This window comes from Acipenser ruthenus, chromosome 28, assembly GCF_902713425.1.
Source record: "Acipenser ruthenus chromosome 28, fAciRut3.2 maternal haplotype, whole genome shotgun sequence".
NCBI classification, from domain to species: Eukaryota; Metazoa; Chordata; class Actinopteri; order Acipenseriformes; family Acipenseridae; genus Acipenser; species Acipenser ruthenus.
Window position 1 is genome coordinate 23155819 of NC_081216.1, and position 21903 is coordinate 23177721.

Genomic DNA, 21903 nt, shown 5'->3' on the forward strand with positions numbered 1-21903 from the left:
TTTACCGAATAGATTCTATAGTTGGGATTTTTATCTTAGGACACAGTACCACCAGGTGGGAAAGAATTGTAATTGCATCGAAGATTTTAAAGAAAGTCAAAGCAGATTCAAACTGAAACCAATGGTAGTCTACAGTGTACAGTAACTAGAGGAACAGCTTATATCAGCTTTACAAACATTCCAATAACAATGACATCATGTATTCTTGTTACAAGTATATATTTAGACATTTAAACCAAGTTCTTATTTGAACAGCTCCAGTACTTACGTGCGTCTGAAAGCTGCACGGATATCAATTTCTTCTACACGTGCCTCTGCAAAAATGAATTACAAAACATGCGTCTCAAAATCACAATTAAGGTAACAAAAAGTTTGTTTGAAATACAAGTATCTCCCTCTATGCACTTTATTTGGTATTTTGTAATGTTTACTACATGTATTTAGCATGCATTGAACCTAATTATAAGAACATATACATTAGCAACATGAATTTAACACAGTTCTTCTCCTCAAGCTTAGTGTAATGTGTAAGTCCGATGTGACTGCTGTGTAGTTACTGCACGTGCACTCAGATGCAATAGAAGGCTTGTGACCTGTCAGCAAATTGCTCTTTAGCACAAGTGAGTTAGCTGACTCAAGTTAGTTTAAAACTGATCCAATGCTGACATTCCTGACCTCTGTGTCTTTGGGAACTCTTTCATAATCTATTAAATATTCACAAGCCAAGCTCTTTTTTTTGTGCTGATTTTCCAGTATGAGAACCGGTGTAAATGTGACATTTTAAAAGTCATTTAATCAGAGGTGTTGAGTGGTGGAGGATGACGTACCATGCACAATGAGATCAAAGTTGCAGCTGTCAAACTTGTCCTTGGAGGAGACTTCACATCTGTACGCACCAGAGTAGTTGGCCTTGGCTCCAATGATTTGCATCTCAAAGGTGTACACCTGCAAACGACCAGAACCGGCGCGGTTACAAAGAACCATTGCAGGCGTCTGTATTGTGGAACAGGATTGGACAGCAGCAGCTTTGTGTGCATGCAAACTTGTCATGCCTTTCTTTGCATTAAAAAAGTGACAATTTGTCAATAATAATAATAATAATAATAATAATAATAATAATAATAATAATAATAATAAGCATTTATATATCACTTTGTTGAACACAGTCAATACTTGCTCAGTATCTATACTTAGGGTCCAGGTATAGCAATTGCAATCTCTCTAATGTCATCCAATATTTTCCAACCACAGATAAGTTGATCAGTAGCAGTTTTCTAGAATGTACTCCCTTTCCTTTTAACATGTGACACAGTGGTTCTTGATTTCAGTGATACTTTACATTAAGTGTCTCTAATTACTGTGTATTTATACAGTAGTTACTTAGTAAATACATGTATATTGACATAATTACAATGTTATTATGCATAGTTACAATGTACTTAATGTGTGTATGTAAGTACACAATTGTATCAGAAAAGGGTTAGGATTAGGGTTATATTGTGTAAGAAGATGTGCACCGTAAATACATTGTAACCATGAATAACAACATTGTAATTATATGTAAGTACACATATATTTACTAAGTAACTACTATGCAAATACACAGTAATCAGAGACACTTAATGTAAACCTTGATTTCTTGGTTGAACTGCAGTCCATTGTACTGCCAATTAGCTACCAGGTAACAACTCTAGCCCTTATATGTTCCACAGTTGATCATGTGGTCCAATTCCCCCCAGTGCATTGCCTCCTGGAGCACTGCCCGGCACCTGTTCATGTCTGAATGTTTCCTGACACAGTGTGGAATGGAGTCCGGTCCTGAAGCGGGCTGCTCTCACCTTGGTATTCCTGTCGTACAGCTCCTTCAGCTGCAGGTGCTTGCCTGCTTTGCTGGCCAGGTCCATCCACTTGCCTTTAAACCACTTCACTGCTGGTTTCTTTATTAGGTTGGCGGATCCAACTTTTGCAATGAAAGTAATGTTGGCACCTGAAAATAAAGGCAGTGGGAAATGGTGAAACAATACCCCCGCTATAATATATATATATATATATATATATATATATATATATATATATATATATATATATATATATATATATATTAGAGCATGCTTAGTAGAACTGTTCTGTTTTTCTGAATGGACCATCTCCAAATGTCTGCAAATGTACCGATTCAATTATTTAAAAAAAAATTAGAAGGGGGGGTGGAGCCCATCGGAATATCATTCAACCTCCTCCCCCCACTGCATTCTTTCTCTCTGATTAATTGATAATAATATAATATAGACTTTAGTATATTTAATGACATCCATAAGGATCTAAACCAAGTAGGAAAACATGTTCTGTATGGCTTGTGCTTTTACCAGTTTTATTATTGCTTTTAATCTTCAAATTTATGATGGTTGCATAAAATGGTAAGAGGACGTTATAAAAAATACTATTTTAAGCAGCTTGCTCTTTCGTTTCAATAGACACTCCAACGGGCATTGCATTTCTTATCTGACAGCGCTGTGTAGTGCCAGTACACCTCCAGGTGAAGAGTTAATATCAGCTCATTCTCTCTTACCCATTGTCACCTCTCCACTCTGGGGCTTCTCCAGGAATAACCCAGTCAGGTCCTGTCTCGTGTCTGGTTGCTGGCTCTCAGCAGGAGCTGTGGAAAGCAATGTACTCAGCCTTTCATATTCTATCATAGCCACTACAATGAATCTCAGCCCATTGAATGGAACGGAGAGGCAAGGGCTGGACGTGAATAACCACTACTTGTAGATGAATGTGTGTTACATGTATTACTACAGCCCTGAATTTACACCCTGATGAAGCTTTTCATGTTACGATGTCGCTGTCGTCTCATTCTCACTCCTCCTCACCTTCTTGCTCGTGGCTTGCTTCAGGTTGTCCTTCAGCAGAGGCAGAGGAGCTGGCAGCAGCATTTTCTGTTTTCTCTGTAAATTTCAATACAAATTTAAAGATATGGTGTCAAGGTACAGTCTCAAACCCCCCGAGCAGTCTTTATAACACTGAGTCTGAGCTACTGGAAACAACAGGAAAACATGTTCAGTGGTTACTGCAGGCTGGTATTCTTTACATTACAGTACTGCTAGTCAGACAAGGCTTCAAGCTTCACATTACTTTATTACAATAGCCCCTTCAGCCCCTGTGTGCACAATTGTACCATGTTAAGTTTCCTATCTGTGTATCTAATCCAAACTGCTGAAGTAACTGGCCTTCAAATAATATAAACGAAAGGGAAGATATTTGGTGGCTTCTGTTGGCATGCACTGTATTGACATTTGAGGTTAAACAAAAGGAATCTTAAATTTCCACTGCATAGATGAAGGTTTAAAGCACTTCTATAGTCTCCTCTGACACCACTGTGGGGCATTGACTGAGTTCTGAGGGGAGACTGCTCCCTACTGGGCAAGTAATAATACTGTACTGAATACACATTGTTTTCTAATTGGGATTTAGTGTGTGAGATCTGACCATATCAGGGTCATTAGGGTTAACGACAAGATAAATTTTAGTCCTTCATTTAAAATCTCTCAAGCCCATTTGCAGACACAGCACTTTATACTTGACAATAACCCCCCTTGCTTTCCTGTTATGATAATGCATAAGTTTGCCAAACACGTTCCTGTATTATAATTATCCGTTTGTATGACGGATTCCCTAACAGAGATGCAAATGGTAATGAATGCCTCAATGTTAAAATGAAGGTCATCCCACGAGATATGAGCCAGGCTGCAACAAGTACATTGAAACAGGGGCCAAGGCATCAAAAGTGTTATTCAGATATTCCAATAGCAGGAAACCTTCCTACCTCATTGCACAGTAAGTGGATTTCTCTGATGAGCTGGATTTCTTTGGGTGCATTGTGATTAACAGACTGAGATCCACAGATGGTCGTTTTTCCATTTGTCACAATTTACCACTAAAATTCCCAACCCAGCTCCCACGCACACAAGCCTAGCTTCCCAACCACCATGTAATCTTTCAGCTAAATCTGCTGGGCAAAATCAGAATACAAACGTACCGTTGATGCTGAAACCTGAACTGTATTTACATGTGTTTGTGCATCTTACACACCCGAGCTGATGAGCCCCTTTCTTACATCTTATCTCTCTCATCTTATGCTTTTCTCTGTACCTCTCCCATTCCTTTGCCTCCTCTCTTACTGCTCAACGCATTCGACACCTTAAAGAGCTAAGCAAATGTTTGAACATTACACTCAGCAACTCCCAAATCCTTTTGGCTTGAAAATCACTGGACCACAGGAAGTAGCTCAATGCCTATCAATGGTTTTCTTTAAAGTTCACTGGGTTTTAAATGAGTTAACTGTATTATAATTCTAAGGTGAAACAAACATGTGTTTTAACGTTATAGAACAGTTTAACAGACATAACCCTGGTTTTATGATATAATGGTGAATGATAAAGGTGGCGTACAGTAAGCTTAAAAGACTGTGTGATTGGTCTGAGACCTACCTTGTTGTTCTTTCACTTTGAGTTCAAATTTGACCTTGGAGCTCCCAGCAATTGCTGAGTAGACGACGTCGTCCTCCTTGCTGATGCTGTTGATGGTTAGAGAGTGTTTATTTCCGTCCGCAGTGATCAGGTATTTCTCACTCGCCACGATGTCAGCCGAGTCCCGTTGCCATTTCACCTTGGTGTCCTTCTTCTCAGTCTCAGCTTCAAAAACAACCGTCCCGCCGGCCACAGCTTCTGAACTCTTGGGCTTCTTGGTGAAGGCGGAAGCTAAAAGTTGAATTTATTTTTTTCAGTTAATTTTAACAGATTTTCAGTACGCTGTATAACAGCTTTGAAGCTACACTATAACATACAGGAAATATACTAACTTCCTCCCATTGCCTTGACATAGCAGTGCTCAAAGAACGCACCACAATTCAAGAGGAGACTCCATTAATAACTGCCCAATCTTTGGACTTGCCAGTCTATGTATGAACGTGGAACACTTTCCTCAGTTTCCCAAGCTAGTATTTCTCATTTAGCTTGTGGTATATTTACATGGATTGACATTTATTGTCACCTTGCATAAGAAAGGGTGACACTTAACGCGGGCCCATGAAAGAATCTCTGGGATAAGTATCCCGTTGCAGTTCATAATAAACACATGCTTGATTCCGTCGCTTTTTGTAAAACAACCCGAGAAAATAATTAAATCTCTTCCATCTGACTGATCACATCAGCAAGCGCACTGCATCGCCGCCAGCTGGTCTTAAGTTACCAGAAGCTGATGCCGGACCATTTTCACAATGCTCATGGCATGAAGCTGTGGCATGCACAGAATGATGGAAAGACTTAGCGCTGGTATCTGAATGCTTAGTTGATAATCGAGCAGAATATTAGTGAGATCTAAATCTGTGTAATTCGGTAATCTGCATGACAAAGGAAGTTTGCGATGTAAATCGAAAGCTGCAAGCGCAAAATGCCAACAGATTAATGAAGGAGATCTATCCAGAGGCAGGTATTTCATGTGCAGTAAAACCCTGTGAGTTGATGGTGCAGCTGTTAATTAAACTCATTGTAATAACCAAGGTATTTGGTATTTTGCTTGTTTTTTTTTTTTTTTTGGACATCGTCTTGGCTTATACAGAGTTTTGGGGGGTTTTTGGACATCGTTTTGGCTTGTATAGAGTTTTGGGGGGTTTTTTTGGACATCGTTTTGGCTTGTTCAGAGTTTTGTTTTTTAAAGCATAACGAATATATCAACTACTGCTAACTTTCACTTCATGCTCTGGATGTTCCATGGTCTGATAGCAGCTGGCGTGAAACCAACCCACCATTGGAATGAAACCGACCTACAGCATGGGCAGCAGCAACACATTTTAACTGCTTCTGCTTTGTATTTTAATATCGTAGTAATACTTTACATGAAGTCTCTAATTACTGTATGTTAAATACACAAGTACTTACACATAATTACAATGTTATTATGCACAGTTACAATGTAAAGCTTTTTGCACAATGTAACCCTATCCCTAACTTTAAACCTAACACTAACCATTTTCTGATTCAATTACATATATATGTGTGTGTGCGTGTGCGTGTGTGTGTATGTACTTACATATATTGTGCAAAAGGATTAAGTACATTGCAACTATACATACTAACATTGTAATTATGCATAAGCATACATAATATAGAGGATATAACTAATACTAAGCTAAACTTATTCACAGAAGGAAATTACTTTTACTGTGCTTGGTAAATAGCAAATAATGTTTGAAAATGTACAGTAAACCCCTATATTTGAAGTGCACACACTAGGAACTAGTTCACATGCTTACATGTATGTATGTATGACAGTTCCATGCACTAAAGATGTGTACATAGAAATAACTGGACCCATAAAATCTAGTGGAAAAAAATCTTGGAATATTTTTGTTATATCCCCTGCCAAGAAAAGTGGTATGTATATGAATCCCAATTAATTCCAGTGGAAGGAATTACCATAGGCACAATTAAATTCTTGTGGAGTGATCTATTTATAGAACTTTCAGGACATTTCCATTGGACTGTTTGAAAGCATAGTCCCTTTGCATACTTTATCTGGAAGAGGTATTGCACTGGACTTCAAGAGAATCCCCAAATAGCCAAACAGCCTCTGGCTGAAACAATATGTGTAGAATTACTGTATGAAAATACACTTTCAATTCAAGTGAAATTCTATTGTGAGTAAGCACTTGAATCTAATATTGTATAACACTGTTTTAACATATTATACTGTTAGGTGTTGCTTTTATCAATCAGGAACGTGAAGCATTTCTTCTACGGAAGTGTAAATTAGTTAACCAAACAACAATGACATCACAGCTTAACAGTTTTTTATGAGCTCAAGCACCTGGAGAGGAATGTTTAGCCTGGTTAATTAAAGTAGAACATTTGACCTCTCTGGTCTCTTAAATTAATTAAACCAATCTGGATCAATATGGCAATATCTAAATGAACTTCAAAACCTTTTTGAATGAAATATACTCTGCCACACAATGTATAAAGAAGGATACATAAAGAACAATTATACTGTGTTATTGAGATTTAGAAAAAAAAATGCAAAAAATAAATGAATGAATAAATAAATAAATATATTCATAAATAAATAAATTCATTCTAATAGTGAAATTAGAATTCCTCCAGGCCTCATGACATTATAAAGTACCTAAGGTTTCCTTGACCTGTTTTCCATTATAGATTCTGTAACAAACACTTTCTTTTGTAGCCATTCTGTATACATTAAAACCATGATGAAGGAACTTCTTTTCATAGATGCGTCATTTAGATTTTCATGGTTGCGAATAATAATTCTGGTATATTCCCTTACCAGCTTTCTTGGCAGGTTCTGGCATCTCGGAAGAGAGTGTCCTTGGATAGGAGTCCCAACAGACAAACTTGACACACTACAAACAGTGCCTTTAAAGATCTGCTGAGCGCTTATCCAGAGTGAGGCTGAAACAGCAGACCCCCCTCCCCAACAATGGGACACCAAACATCCCCCTCCACCAATAAAAACTGATTATTTCATCAATCCCCACCCAACTCCATGATCCACATGACAGAATCCTCATCCTAAATTTAGACAACGACTACAGTGAAGTCACTCACACATTCTCCAGTTCGTTCCTTCTGTGCCTTTGTACTGTGTAATGCTGTAGAGATAACTTGGGGAAGTGCTCCCACAGGAAATCTTAACAGTTGGTGCAACTGAGACAACATTAAACAGCAGCAAGCACGTACCTCGCCTTTCTAGAAACTGCAAACTAATTGAGAGAGCCAAGGGTCGCGACGAATGGGTGTAAAAACAAAATGCTACATTGTCCTGATAAAAACAGTTGGAAGAAACCCCTCATTCTGGTGTGATGAACATGATGCTTGTTTGGAATGCCTGCAACTGTTCTAGGCTGGTGGTTAATAAAGCCAGTGACATTCTAGAACCATGTCACGAATATAGAAACAGACTTAAAATAACACAGGAGTGAAAGTTTCGTGAATAGGGTTCAGTTAGTCAAGTAGACAAACGCCTCAGCTAATGCCTTCAACGGTATCATGATTATATTGAATAAAATGTCAATTGGGAGATTTACAGCCAATTGACCTTTCCCAGAATGCATCTGTGGGTGAAACCGGCCTGCCCTCTTCACAGATATCTCGCCTAGCTCTCTCCCAGATTGGCTGTCTGGAGGGTTTTGCTAAGCTTTGTTATGTGGTGTGTTGCAGTATGCAGGTTTATAGGCTGCCGGGGGGGCCCATACCAACCCTGGTTGTCTTGTGGAGTCCGCACCTGCACTCTGGTCTATGTTTACAGACACTGAGGTCGGGACGACTTCTGTGTTCGGTACGTGTTTGTCATTCCTGGAGTTGTCTGCTGTGTGAAAAATGATTCTGCTGAAGAGGGATACAGAGAAGGGTTGGAAAAAAATGTGATCAGGCTGCTTAATCATTCTAGCAAGTTACTGTACTGCCGGTAACTGACAAATAGAAATGTGCATAAAAGCGAAGGGCTAGATTCTCAAACCTATTTCTGCAAATCCTCATTAGCACAATTTCTCTGAATGTAAAAATACAAATTAAATGTCTAAAACGAATAAGAAACAACTTTGTACTTCATGAAGCCCCTGAATTAAAAGTCCTAGTTCTTTATTGGCTGTGTTTCTCCTTTTGGAAAAAATTGACAAATTGACAAAGACAAATTGGAGTAAATCACTTTGAGAATTTAGGAAATCGGTCCTTCATGAACGTATTGCTATTGTTACTGACTTTTACAACTTTTTACATTTATTTATTCATGCAGCACACCAATACTAATTGTGGATTTCTTTTAAATATCTCATGTGTGAAAACTTAGCAAACAGGGCCGATCCACAGTTCCTGAGAGTACTTTTAGATTTGTAGCTTTTTCTATTTAGATGTGTTTCCCTGCACAGCACAGAACTGCTTAATTACTATATACCAGATAGCCTTATAAGTTCGTTTTCAGATATCTGAAGACTAGTTTACACTATTTCAGTCAGGAAACTCATGTGATAGGTTATTCATTAAAGCTTGGACTAGACAACACTACTACATTATACACTACATTCTTTGGCATTTGGCCTCAGCTTTCGAAGTACCCCTGCCCATAAAGGATCTCACAGATAAGTGAAGAGGCTGACCATAGGGAAGCCATGGGCAGGGGGCCAGGATAGCTGCCCTCCACGTTAGACAAATTAATGTGCAACATTATCCCACTGTTCAAGCATTCAAAGGAGGCTATTATTTTAGGTCAACACACAATATAAAGCATGTGTCACTACTGACCTCTAGTGGGATGTGGCCTATTTGCAGTTACTGCATAGACTGTTCTGGCATGTTTAATAGGTTATCTCATTTTGAAGTGTGATGTTCTATTCCAGGGGTTCTCAAACTCTGTCCTGGGGACCCCCTGTGTCTTCTGGTTTTCATTCCAATTGAGAAGCCCTGTTCTATTCTATTGAAACACTCTAGTTTAGGGTTTGTAAGTCAGCTTTATTTATTGAAGAATGAGGTACAGTATAAAAAGTATTTTAAAAAAAAACCACTGAATAATGCATGCCAACAACCAAAAATGTGTGATACTAGCATGTAGGCAGTAATCAAGTATCAGTGTATTAGTGCTTAAGAACAGGGTTAGGGATAGGGTTAGGGTTAGATTTAGGGTTAGGGCCCCATTCTAATATGCTGTAGAAGTGTTTGGATATATTATGGTGAGCTTTGGGATAGTGTTTTCCCATGAAAATAGAGAGATCACTTAAGTTAGTGTTTGTGTTAGTACTTTACCAAAGTGTTAAAAAAAAAACTTACAAAAAAGGATATTTCAAAACCAGGTGTTTGAGTTATTTAAAAATAATTTATTTTATATTAACACATATTATATGTCCACCAATTTTTATTCATTCAGCACATGGATGCCAATTGTGAAATGTACCGTATAATATGATTGTCCTTCATCACTAATGTCTAATGTTGAGTCTACTGGAAATTGCTAAAGCAAGTGACTGTGAATACTAAGTGGTATCACGTATCACGTTAAATATTTCTGACTTGGATCTATTTGCTCATCCATGACAGCAACAAATAAATGGTTAAACATTCAAATTACATTTCCAAAAAAAGGAAAAAAAACATCATGATTATTAATGCAAACTTAAATTACATTTTTGTATGAAAAACAGCTATACCCTGTGTATACCTCATGTTAAGCCTGTTTTAATGAAGCATGCCAGACTTCATTCAATTGATCAAAACTGACTTAGTGACTTTCAAATATCACGTTGAAACCCTTGGATAACAGTTTTGGAACACGCATATCACACATTGCCTATAACAGAATGATATAAGAATTCTTTCCTAAATACCTAACAAAATGCAAACAATACAGAAGAATATCATGTAATGTTGTAGGCTCTGTGATTGCTTGATACAGCCAGCTCAATTTGGAGAGCACAGAAAGTGCTGCATCAAGTGAGGTGTGGCTGCAGACATTAGGAACAATGCTCCTTTCTACATGTGCTGTGTTTTTCTGTATCAGTTCCTGCTTTTCATAACATGCAGTTCCCCATATTATTAAAGCAGCTCCCGGTACTCTGTGTTGCCTTTCGATCGTTGATCTTTACTGTAATAGTATATATGAAAAAACATATTTCATCATATTTTTTATTGCAGTGCACTGTTTGCACCATTTAGCTACAGGATCTAAATACATTTATTTGGCTGGAATTATGATACAGTCGATAATATTGCTACATTCACCTGGCAAAGAATATATTTACTAGTTCTCTTTCATATTTGTATTAATTGTCCTGTGGTTTGTGGATCAAGCTACATTCCTAGTTGAAATAAGACACAATTGAAGTAACACAACAACAGTGGGAATATGAAGGGATTTTATCACTCCTGCTTTTGCAGTTCTGTTTGGGAGTTTTACCCCGGTTTTAATGCTTACGTCATTGGAATAGGTGGGATAATCGCCATATTGATATTTATCAGTGCAAAAGTATGGCATGTCCAGTTATCAAAGTATAAAAGAAATGCAGCATTCCCCTTGAATTCAAGGTCTTGGCAGGTAAGAGCTTGCAACAGAATGTTTAAAAAAATGCATTTTCACTCGTTCTGTCTAGGAGTCCTTTAACATTGCATTCGTGGCAGTGCATATATAAGTTTAAGGCCACGTCGACCTCAGATGAACATAGACTTCTAGATCCAACAGCAATGGAAACGACATGATTGGCCATTGCTATGAAAGCAACTGTACAGTACATGCTTCCTTTGGACGCGAGGCAGCGGGTTTAGAGCTGAGATTACGGCCACATACATGCTACGTACAATGCAAACAGTTTTGCCAGTGGAAAGCTATACATCTAAATTAACTAATAGTATTATCAGAACCAATGCAATTCTTGTTTTAATTAGAAAGGCTCCTCTCAGCCAGTCACCAGTATGTATAAGCTAAACTCCTTCAGTGCATTGAACTCATCTAGTGATTAAGTTTCACTAATTACTGTGTATTTACACAGTAGTTACATAGTAAATACATGTGTACTTACACACAATTACAATGCATAGTTAGAATGTACTTAATGTGTAAATCTTTTTGCATGATATAGCCCTAATCCTAACCCTAACCCTTTTCTTATACAATTGTGTACTTACATATATCATGCAAAAACATTTACACATTAAGTACATTGTAACTATGCATAATAGCATTGTAATTATGTGTAAGTACACATGTATTTATTAAGTAACAACTATGTAAATGCACAGTAATTAGAGACACTTAATATAAACTGTTAGCAAATCGACTACCTGTTTTGTTCTGTTTTTATGTGCCTGTAAGTTTGATATTTCAATGTACTCTACGAAAGCGAAAGGAAGCACCAAGACTTTTTTGGCTACAGTCTTTAAGGCTTTGCTGTGGGTTTTCCCTCAGCTCTGAAGTTGTATCAGTGTGAGTACATCTTTCTGTCGTTGCTTCTCCCCAGCACCTCGCCACTGAACTGGTACGTCAGCTTTTTCTTCACTTTCTTCACCTCGCCGGTCTTGCCGTAGTTTCTGAGTGCCCGGGCCATCTTCTGGTAGGTCATTTTCTTGCGGTTGCCCTTCTGCAACCCCCAGCGGTGGGCCAGGACTTCCTTGTGTTTGGAGGAGAACTGGAAGGTCCCCTTCTCTTTGTCCACCCACCAGATGCTGTCCTTCAGGTCCCCGTTGCGGAGCAGGTCCAGCAGGAACTGGAACAAGCGGATCTTCTTCTTACTTCCTGCAAGGAGAGACAGACTCATCACTTACAGCCTTCTGTCTTTCTGTCTGACCGTGGTTATTGAACTGCTGTGGACCTGCACACACCTGATTCTCCAGTGGCTGCATAAGGAATACTGCCCGCAGGGTCTGTCTCTCCGTCAGACACCTCGAAGGGAGGGCTCCGTCTCTCCAAGTCATCATCATCCGAACTGCGCTGGGCTGGAGACTGGAAAGGAAAGACTCGCTGCAAATACTGCACCTAAAACACGCCGATAAAGGAAAGAGAAATACATTCAACCGAACGACACCAAAAATGAGTTTTACAGTCACTAAAACTGTCAGGCTCAGTTGAAATGCTGTGTCAGTAAATTAAAAAAGAGGATACCGATAGATGGTTTATTAAAGGCAATTATTAACAAGGAATAAAAGCGTACAATAACCTTAATGACACATTACAATTGTAAAGATTCATGTCGTGTTGTAAAATAATTGTACCAATGCTATGGTTTTTAACATTACATATAACACATTTGGAGAGGCGTTATTCGTTATTTATAACAGGGATAGGCAACCCTGGTCCTGGAGTGCCACAGACACTTCTGGTTTTGTTTTACCCAAGCCCCAATTGATTCAATGATTGGCTTAATTGGTCAGAATTACCATGTCTTCCAGGTATTAAGCAATTGATGATTAAGAGATATCTACAAAATCTGCAGGATCGTGGCACTCCAGGACCAGGGTTGCATACCCGTGATTTATAACACCCTTTGCTAAACTATATACAAAATAACGATTGTGCAACATGTTTTTTTTTTTTTTCTTCACTATTCAGCAATGTGAATTAACCTTGAAGGGACGTTTCAGTGGGAAAATGACCCTTTGAGACCACACAGACATCTTGAAAGAGGAAGTTAAGACAGGAAAGCAGAGGTTTTGTTTGTGGGGGGGAGGCAGCAAGACACAGACGGGTTTTGAAAGGTAGCATGACCAGGCGTTGGACTGGTGGGAAGTTTGGTCACGCTACATTTTAATAAGCACTTTTTTTTGTTTGTTTGCTTATTAACTGTTGACAAATGCTGAGCTTTTTTTATGCTAATGGTTAGTTAACATATAGTAAGCTGTTTTTAAACTATTAAAGTAGTGTTGTCTTTAAAAACGCCTGCAACAACTTTAGGCAACACTTCCCACTTTAAACAGTCAGCAATGCATCTATAACCATGTTTATATACTTTATAAAGAGATCCTTAATATATATCATATTCTTAATAGGTTAGTGAGCTAGTTATTAGCAAGTAATAAACAATTTAAAATAATGCGTTGTCCGCTCTGGTCATGCTTAGAGCCTTTCTCAGATGGCATTTGTTCAGTTGTGAATGGGAACTGCATAGCATTATCATCCATATGCAAATATTAATCAATTGCAACTTATCATAAGATATGCAGATATAGCATAAGATCTATCTATCTATCTATCTATCTATCTATCTATCTATCTATCTATCTATCTAGCTATCTATCTAGCTATCTATCTAGCTATCTATCTATCTCTCTCTCTCTGACCCTCTCCTTATTTTAAATCCAACTTTTCTTTAAAAGTTGGGGTCATTTATAAGAACCTCAGAATTATCTCCTTAAAAGGAATTGGAGAGAAGTGATTGCATGAAAGGGGAAGCAAGCAGAACGCAGGGGGGTTTCCATCTCCTGAACTCCGGTTTTGCAACCCGGATCAGACAACACTGGCCGAACAATAATCCCACGGACAGAGGCTGGGAACTTGCTGAATAAAAGATTCATAAATACGGTAACACTTTCAAATAATGGCAGCGAAGTCATAATGAATTCTGACTGAATACCACAGGAATAGCACCGGAATATCTTATGCATTTCCAGCGAGTTCTGAAGTAATTCATTTGAATTGAATTACCCGTATTCAGGCCATGTTCCTTGCTCACATGTATAAGGCATGCATTCATACCCTCTAACTCACCCACCAGGGGATTATGAGAAGTATTGACAACCTCAAATCCCTCAAATCTCTTTGATGCAAAATTCTCAAATCCACGCTGATATTATTACCACTTAGGAAACGTGGCTATGTATGGACTATGTTCTTCTCAGCACTTTAAAGTCTGTAAAGTCCGTTCAGGTTAATCAAATCAAGTTTGCAGTTCGTGAAACTTTTTTCTGTTGTTTGAAAAGGGGGTGTTATTAGTTTGGTTTTTTTTTCAAAGCACTTTTTCAAATCAGAGAGTATGTTTATAAATAGACAGGCAGACAGACACTGAAATAAATCATGAATGAATAAATAAATCATAAATTACCTTGCCGTGTGTTTTATTTTCAGGCATAGTCTGCATATTTGGTGAAACCAACTTCCATTCAGGTTTCCAGGTGCCAGCAACAAACTGAAGACACACAAAGTCGAATTACTAGAAATTCTGGGCAAACGTTTGAAGGATAAGGTACTACACCAATAAAACACCTATTACCAAAGTGCTTTTTGTTCTTGGTTTTTGGGTAGGTACAGTATATTCATTTAATTCCATAACACTTCTATAGCATGGTAAAATAAAACTTATACAGCATAACAGCTAATAACATTTTGTTAAAAAGAATCCTTACTAATTATAACTATACAAACATTATTATCAGATAATTAAGTTTGAGTCTTGATCTGGTAAATTATACAATTAAAAAATAGCACACTTGAAACCAGGAGGTGTGCTAGTCTGTATTAGAGAGGGTTAGAGGGTTATTCTCAGTTTAACCTGAGAATGTTTATAAACACTACAAAATTTTTAAACAAAAGACATTTCTTCAAATTGTTCTCATGAATAGGGCCTCTGGAGTGGGTAGGGGGTAGGTGAAATAGGGGTGAGAGTGAGGGTTTGGGCTGATAGCTGACCAGCCTCCTCTCTTGAGATCTTCTGGAACTAAAACCCAAGACAGCTACACTGGGTAGTAAAGTAGTACAAATCCACAAGCCAGCGGTGAATGAGTTAGCAGAATCCACTGCTGCCTTCAGGGCCGTCACACACAGCCAGGAAGAGCCAGGGTTGGGTAATACAACAACACCTCAGAGCATGCTGTGTCCCCAGTGCACAGACAACAAGACTGAGACAATTCCATTCTGCTGGAAACGTTGCTTCATCATCAACACCAAAAAGAGATTATGATGCACAAAAAGGGGTTATTTTATTTGTAACCGCAGGCACAAATCAGCGATTCAACAAAAACAGGTTCAAACGTTTAGGCACCGAGTACATTATCTGGCACATCGTACTTACAAATTCTGATTCCGATGGTATATTTCTATTTTGCATTGTGAATCCTATAATAACCACAATAAGAAATTACACACAGCAGGAAACAAACTATTATTTTCCATTATGAATACTATTGGATTTATAGCTTTACTATAGATGTCGTCCACCAAAACACCATACAAAATCTGATGCACTTTAAAGTTTTTTACACATTTTAAAGCACTGCTCAGTATAGTCAAGTTTTTTTTTTTTTCTTCTACATCACAGTTCACATACCAAAGACACTGCACAGCAGAAATCTTACAAGGACCTTCTACAAACTGCCATCTAATATACTGTGCTGTACATTTTTCTTTGTGTTGGATAAAAAATAAATGCAAACATTCTTTGGACAATATACTGTATGGTAGCTGGAAGCCTCAACTGCATACAGCTTGTATTGCAAATAGTCTGCTTATTCTAGGATTTTAATAGATGTTGGTTTGCTATGTGTAATAGTTTTTTTTATTTTATTTGTGTAATGTTTTTAAAAGTGCAAATTCTGTATAGTAAAGAAAATGAGAGAATAGGATTGAAAAGTAAACTAAAGAATGCGTTGTGTGCACCCAACATGGGATGGAAGCAAATGTTTCCATTTGTTTTCTTTAAATAAGGTTTTAAACCCCCCTTGCATTGAGTTAACAGCCGGATATTTAGACACATACTGTATGTATCTTCTTACTTGGGTGTATTTTTAAATGAATTACGAAATTCAGACCACAGTGGAACAGTTTGATAGTGGTGAGCCGCTAAAGAGACTGTAAACAAGAAGAGGGTTGGGAGCAGCTTGGTCTCGGGTCTGTGCTGACTCTCAATGTCTTTAGGGACGGATCCATTTGGGATCCACTTGTCCACTGGTATGAAACGGGTAACATTAGTACAATCCATCCAGCAGGGTCAAGGGTGGCATTGTGGGAGATTTCAGTATGAGAGGACCTTTCATAGTTACACTGTCCACGTAATGCAATTCTATTTGGACCCTGTCCTGACTAATCGCTTCCTGCTGGACTGGGTTACAAAGCGGGACACTCCAGAAGGAATGAAACAACCCCCCCCCCCCCATCTTTTCTGTTTGCATCCTCTTTCTGAAGTGCAAAGTTTTGATTCACTTTTTTACGAAAGGGATACAATTTTGGGACCCACAAGTACATTAACTACATGTACATTGAATAATATTTACTACATGCATTTAGAACAAGATTCTGCCATTGGGAGGAAGGAACCCAGAGAACGCGATGTATTTAGAAAATGTATTTTTCCAGATCCTGTCATTTTGTTTTAAGTACATTAAATAATGGAGTGTATTAAGTGATAAAAGTGTATCTACTGTGCACTTAATGTACCTGTACTTTGAAATGTTCCTGTAATATTGCAAGGAACAACTCTAAACAACTGTTCCAACTTATTGCTTGTTCTTGTTGTTTTTTTTTTCCTTTGAACTTGCGTTGACTTTAAAAGCAGGTTCACTATCTGTCTCCACCCCCCCTCCCCCCCCCCCCCCCTCTCCTGTGCCACTGAACGGTTGCTTCTTCAGGATCTGATGGAATTGCAACATGGACATCTTTCACAACACGATTGAGTCACATAGGATTGAAATAGGAGCACGGGGGCAGATGGAAACCGTTCCTTTTCCTGTGTGAAAACTACTTCATCTGACTGGTTTTTTTTAGCATTTTTTTTAGCATTGGCTTCACACAGGGTTCTGTAATATTGGTTTGAGCTTCAAATGGTGTAGCTTCTAGAAAGCATCCATATGTTAAAAGGCCCTGAACCTGTTAAACCTCATTCACGGTCCATAAATCTGGAGACGTGGAATGTCCCTGTACGACAGGGGTTCCTGCAGGTAGCGCCCCTAGTGGCGCGTGTTATAGCTAACGTGTTTTACCTGGGGGGATATTCCGACGTGTGTGGCCCCCAGAGCGGGGTCAATGGCGTGCAGGGGGTCGATTTCAGTGTAACGGTGAAGCTGCTGCAGGTGCAGAGGCTGGACGCTCTGTAACTCAGTGAAGTTATTCTCATGGAAAGCTTCAAAGTCACTGCTGTGGATGTGGTGCGGGTGGTAATCCCAACAGTGATCTGGGAGAGGGAGAGAACCAAGGCTTTACCAACACAGACAGGTCCGTATGTGCAGAGACAACAGAAACCAGAAACACTTTCTTTACTTTATCTCATTGATAATGATCAATGATATCGAATATAATAGATATGGTTTATTTAAAAAAAAAAAAAATTCTATGCAGAGGTTCTTTCCAAAACACAATACAATAGCACATATAATGTAAGGCACACTGTAGAGTGTGTTTCCACCCTCAAGGGACATAAATAAACTGCAGTAAACTGCATGAGTTAACACAAAATAAGCAGTACACTCTTTGGGTGCTTATAGTTAAACATTGCTTCTTTCTTTCTTTCTTTTTTTCTTTCTTTCTTTCTTGTTTCAGGGGTATTGTTTCTGTTTATTGGTTAAAACAAAAAACAGCACAAACCCCAAACCAAAATGGAAATGGTTTTGGCTTTCCACAAATAGAAGTATTTAAATCCTTTAAAAAATATGCTCTATTGATTCACTATAATAGTCATACACCAAATGACCAACATTATTATTATTTATATCTTAACAGACACCCTTATCTAGGGCAACTTACAATTGTTACAAGATATCACGTTATTTTTACATAGAATTACCCATTTATACAGTTGGGTTTTTACTGGAGCAATCTAGGTAAAGTACCTTTCTCAAGGGTACAGCAGTAGTGTCCCCTGGGAGTGAACCCACAGCCCTCCAGGTCAAGAGTCCAGAACCCTAACCACTACTCCACACTGCTCCGCACTTATATGGTCTACATTTAATTTGAACCCGTGTGTCAATACTGTAGGTTAGGATTTTATTTTTTTGTAAGGGTCACTAAACCACGCATATGTCACAAAACGAGTGATAAATACAGTTAACAGTTACAGTTTTTTATATCAAGTATTGCTGCAACACCGCGTTTCTTCATCCAGGCCATTGATTAACACCATAAGAAAGCCCTGAGAGACCCTGCATTATTACAGTATCCCTCGGCTTTCATTTAGCAGCATGCAACGGTTTACTATTAAAAAAAAAAAAAAGAGTTCTATATCTCTTCTTTTTTTTCTGACGAATGCGTGATGAGTCTTTTTGTTTTGTAAATCTGCAATATGTCCATGTCCCTGTCTTTACTTTTCTATTCCTTCCCTTTTCAACCTTTGTGGCATCGTGTCAGTTTGTAAAAAAAAAAAAATCACTTTCAGTTACTTCAACAAAATAATTCGGTTGCAGCAGTAAACCTTCGCTTCCTCTGCACCGTCGTGGAGTTAAATCTGCACGCATAGGCCTCTTGAACGGACACATTAAAATGGATGAATGCAACTGAAGAGCATTTGTGCCGTTATGTGTTTTTTTATGCGTTAAAGATTCGTTATCGGTGTCTATGTACACTGTTTTCAGGTTTTGGATAGTTTTAGTTGGTGACGTTGTATTCATCTTAAAGACTATCAGGAATATATGTGAGTATAAACCGTTATTCTAATTAGTACTTTCTCTTTCAAAACTTTTCATCTAAGTATTAAATTAATTTAGATGTGCACATAAATAAATAGGGCTACATAAATAAATAAATAAACACGGGCAGTTGTTGAAACGTAAAATACTATGGTCTCCATTTAAACTGGTGAACGTGGTTAATTAATTTGAACCCGTGTGTCAATACTGTAGGTTAAAAACACTATTTGCACAATTCTGTTTTATTTGACAAATTACTAATTGTACAGAACTAGAAAGTTACAACTAAGGCGCTGGCGTGAGCTTTTAAGCCTCCTATTTATTTATTAACATATTTTTGTTTCTCTCTTTTTTTAACTTTAAAAACGGGATGAAAAATAATTCTCTATGACTGTCCCTCAGTTTCTGCTGTAATTATACTAAACGAAATGTTTTAGCAAACGAGTTATTTACACGTTTTAATGAAATGGATACATTATTATTATTATTATTATTATTATTATTATTATTATTATTATTATTATTATTATGATTAAGCTATAGCCCCGCTGCTATTCATTCTTAGATTGAATATATCTTAAAAACTGATGCGTTTAAGTTATTTCTTTCTTTTTTCATTTCTATAAGCCTGCCTTTAAAATCTAATTAAGAACAACTTTTCATTTACATATGCCACCAAGACGAATAGCTTCAGTAGACTACACTTAAATATTATATTAATTAATTATATATTACAATTATATATATATATATATATATATATATATATATATATATATATATATATATATATATATATATATATATATTACAACTTACCTCCATGGCTTTCTCCGTCGCTGCTCAGATAGGGATAATATTCATGGGGTTGTCTGTAAATTTCAGGATCATACGAAATCATTTCTTCTGCAGGCTGCCAAATACAAAAAAATACATATTAACTCTTGTCTGAACGCATCAAATGTAATCAAATTAAATACTGTCTCAAGTCTGATTTTGCACAGTGGTGATGGATTTTAAACTTATACTCATTGGCCTACTGTTATCTTGAGTAAACGTATTCATACGACGAAGCAGCTACTTCAGAAACCGCCTGTTGTACAGAAGTAAATTGCTATTAATATCCTGACTGTCACAGGATAGGAAATACGTAAAACAAACTAAAATGTTATATTTGGAACTACTGTAGTAACCGAATACATACATGCATAATAACATGTGTATGTTTGTAATCTACATATGCTTAGAATTTTTTAAAATAACATTAAAAAAACAATTGTATGAGCATAATTTTAAACTACAGATGAACACTTCCAAAGAAGTACTTACTTGAAAGACAAACGTCCCTCTATTAAAGAACTATAGATAATAAAAACATATTTGTATGATAAGTGTGCGAATTCCACCCACATTACTGGTCATATTTTTTGGAGCCCTGCAGTGCTGATGCAGAGAAGCACACTCAGTGTCTACTGAAAAGAAGCAGAAAAGTAAAGAGTTATACTTACATGTGGTAAGATATACCCCTCCATCCTATAGGCTTGCTGCATGAAGTACGTTCTCAGTTTGGATATTCTGTAAGGGCTCTTCAAGTGCCTCTGTGAAGCTCAGGGAGTCATGTCATGCAACTCAATGCAGACTTTTTTTTTCTCAGCAAACTTGGTTTTAAATAAACGCAGTATCTTTCCAAATAAAAAGTGAGGCTTGAGCGACTTGTCTATCTGCACAGGGATATAGAAACGCACTGTGTATAAGGCAGCTGATGTTAAATTAAAACCATAAATAGAAACCTGCTAGAGTTTTGTCAGCCCTAAGGTGGCCTATGAAGTTCTGTGGTGTTTTGTTTTTTTGAAAGTTCCTGATTCTGAATGTGTGTCAGATGGAGATAGTGAAGCACTATATCCACTATGTCACAAGAAATGTGACATCACAACCCGGCCAATCAAATCAGGCTGTGTCTTTGAATGAATCAGGCATTTTTAGCTAAAGTGTCTCGTATTGTACCTCTGAACAGTATAGTGTACACTATATTGGACACAGCTAGAAGTGCATGCTATTATTATCATTTTAATTTATTGTTTAATTGTCTAAAAACTTCAAACAAATTTTGGTCCAGTTCTGTGTGCATGACTGAGCAATGTATACAAACTTTAAAAGTTGTGATTAATCCTTTTGCATGATGCTCTCTACTGTACATTAAATATAATGGGCCCTTTTCACAAAACCCAAAGGACTGATTTAAGGAATGTTTTGAGTGCTTTAAAAATGAGAAACTAATAACCCTTCTCTGCTGAAACAGTATTTTTGTGTTTTCTAAAAGTTTTCTATGAAGATTCTTGAACTTTGTTAAAAAAGGCTGAATTAATAAAGTGTACAGATATATCAAAAGAAACTTGTTATGTACACGCACAGTAATATAATTTTTCTTCGCTATAAATTTAGTATAAAAAATAATTTAAAAAACAAAACAACTTTTTCTTTCTATGTACAGTACAGCCCATTTCCCATAGGTTAAGTGTGCTTTTCTGGTTATCTGTTTTGTACCACGATGAACTATACTATATCATCACTATACTTTTCTATGCTTTTATCATGATTCTCTGAAGTTCATTTGTTGGCTTGCTTGACAGGTCCCATAACATTTTGAATTGCTTTAGACATGTAACATTTAAAAGCAGACAATATATATATATATATATATATATATATATATATATATATATATATATATATATATATTGGTAAACATTTTTAGTTTTCAAAAACTAGGACTGTGTACATTTATTTATTTCTTAGCTGATGC

General features: G+C 37.3%; 2 protein-coding genes across 2 annotated transcripts in view; both read right to left on the minus strand.

Annotated features, from left to right (window-relative positions):
- LOC117434953 (myosin-binding protein C, cardiac-type-like) overlaps nucleotides 1-7475 on the minus strand; it is a 41821-nt gene extending 34346 nt beyond the window's left edge. Inside the window, exons 1-7 of the mRNA XM_059002865.1 lie at nucleotides 7342-7475; nucleotides 4488-4757; nucleotides 2871-2945; nucleotides 2567-2653; nucleotides 1839-1987; nucleotides 828-945; nucleotides 269-314 (exon numbers count right to left, since the gene is read on the minus strand). Coding sequence (XP_058858848.1) covers nucleotides 269-314; nucleotides 828-945; nucleotides 1839-1987; nucleotides 2567-2653; nucleotides 2871-2945; nucleotides 4488-4757; nucleotides 7342-7366 — 770 coding nt within the window. The 5' untranslated portion in view covers nucleotides 7367-7475. The remainder of the gene's footprint in view (nucleotides 1-268; nucleotides 315-827; nucleotides 946-1838; nucleotides 1988-2566; nucleotides 2654-2870; nucleotides 2946-4487; nucleotides 4758-7341) is intronic.
- A 2387-nt stretch (nucleotides 7476-9862) lies between these two features.
- LOC117434554 (transcription factor PU.1-like) lies at nucleotides 9863-20963 on the minus strand. Its single transcript, XM_034057118.3, has 6 exons — nucleotides 20609-20963; nucleotides 19920-20013; nucleotides 17463-17653; nucleotides 14594-14677; nucleotides 12378-12531; nucleotides 9863-12291 (listed from the first exon to the last, which is right to left on the minus strand). Exons 1-6 carry the CDS (start codon nucleotides 20648-20650, stop codon nucleotides 11978-11980), a joined length of 879 nt encoding a protein of 292 aa, XP_033913009.1. The 5' UTR covers nucleotides 20651-20963; the 3' UTR covers nucleotides 9863-11977.
- Nucleotides 20964-21903: the final 940 nt, after the last annotated feature.

Coding starts and splice junctions, on each gene's coding strand:
- LOC117434554 (XM_034057118.3), bottom strand. CDS start 20,650: ATGCAGCAAGCCTATAGGATGGAGGGGTATATCTTACCACAT. Junction 12,532..14,593: donor AAAATAAAACACACGGCAAG/GTAATTTATGAT, acceptor GGCGTGTTTTAG/GTGCAGTATTTGCAGCGAGT. Junction 12,292..12,377: donor TGCAGCCACTGGAGAATCAG/GTGTGTGCAGGT, acceptor CTCTCCTTGCAG/GAAGTAAGAAGAAGATCCGC.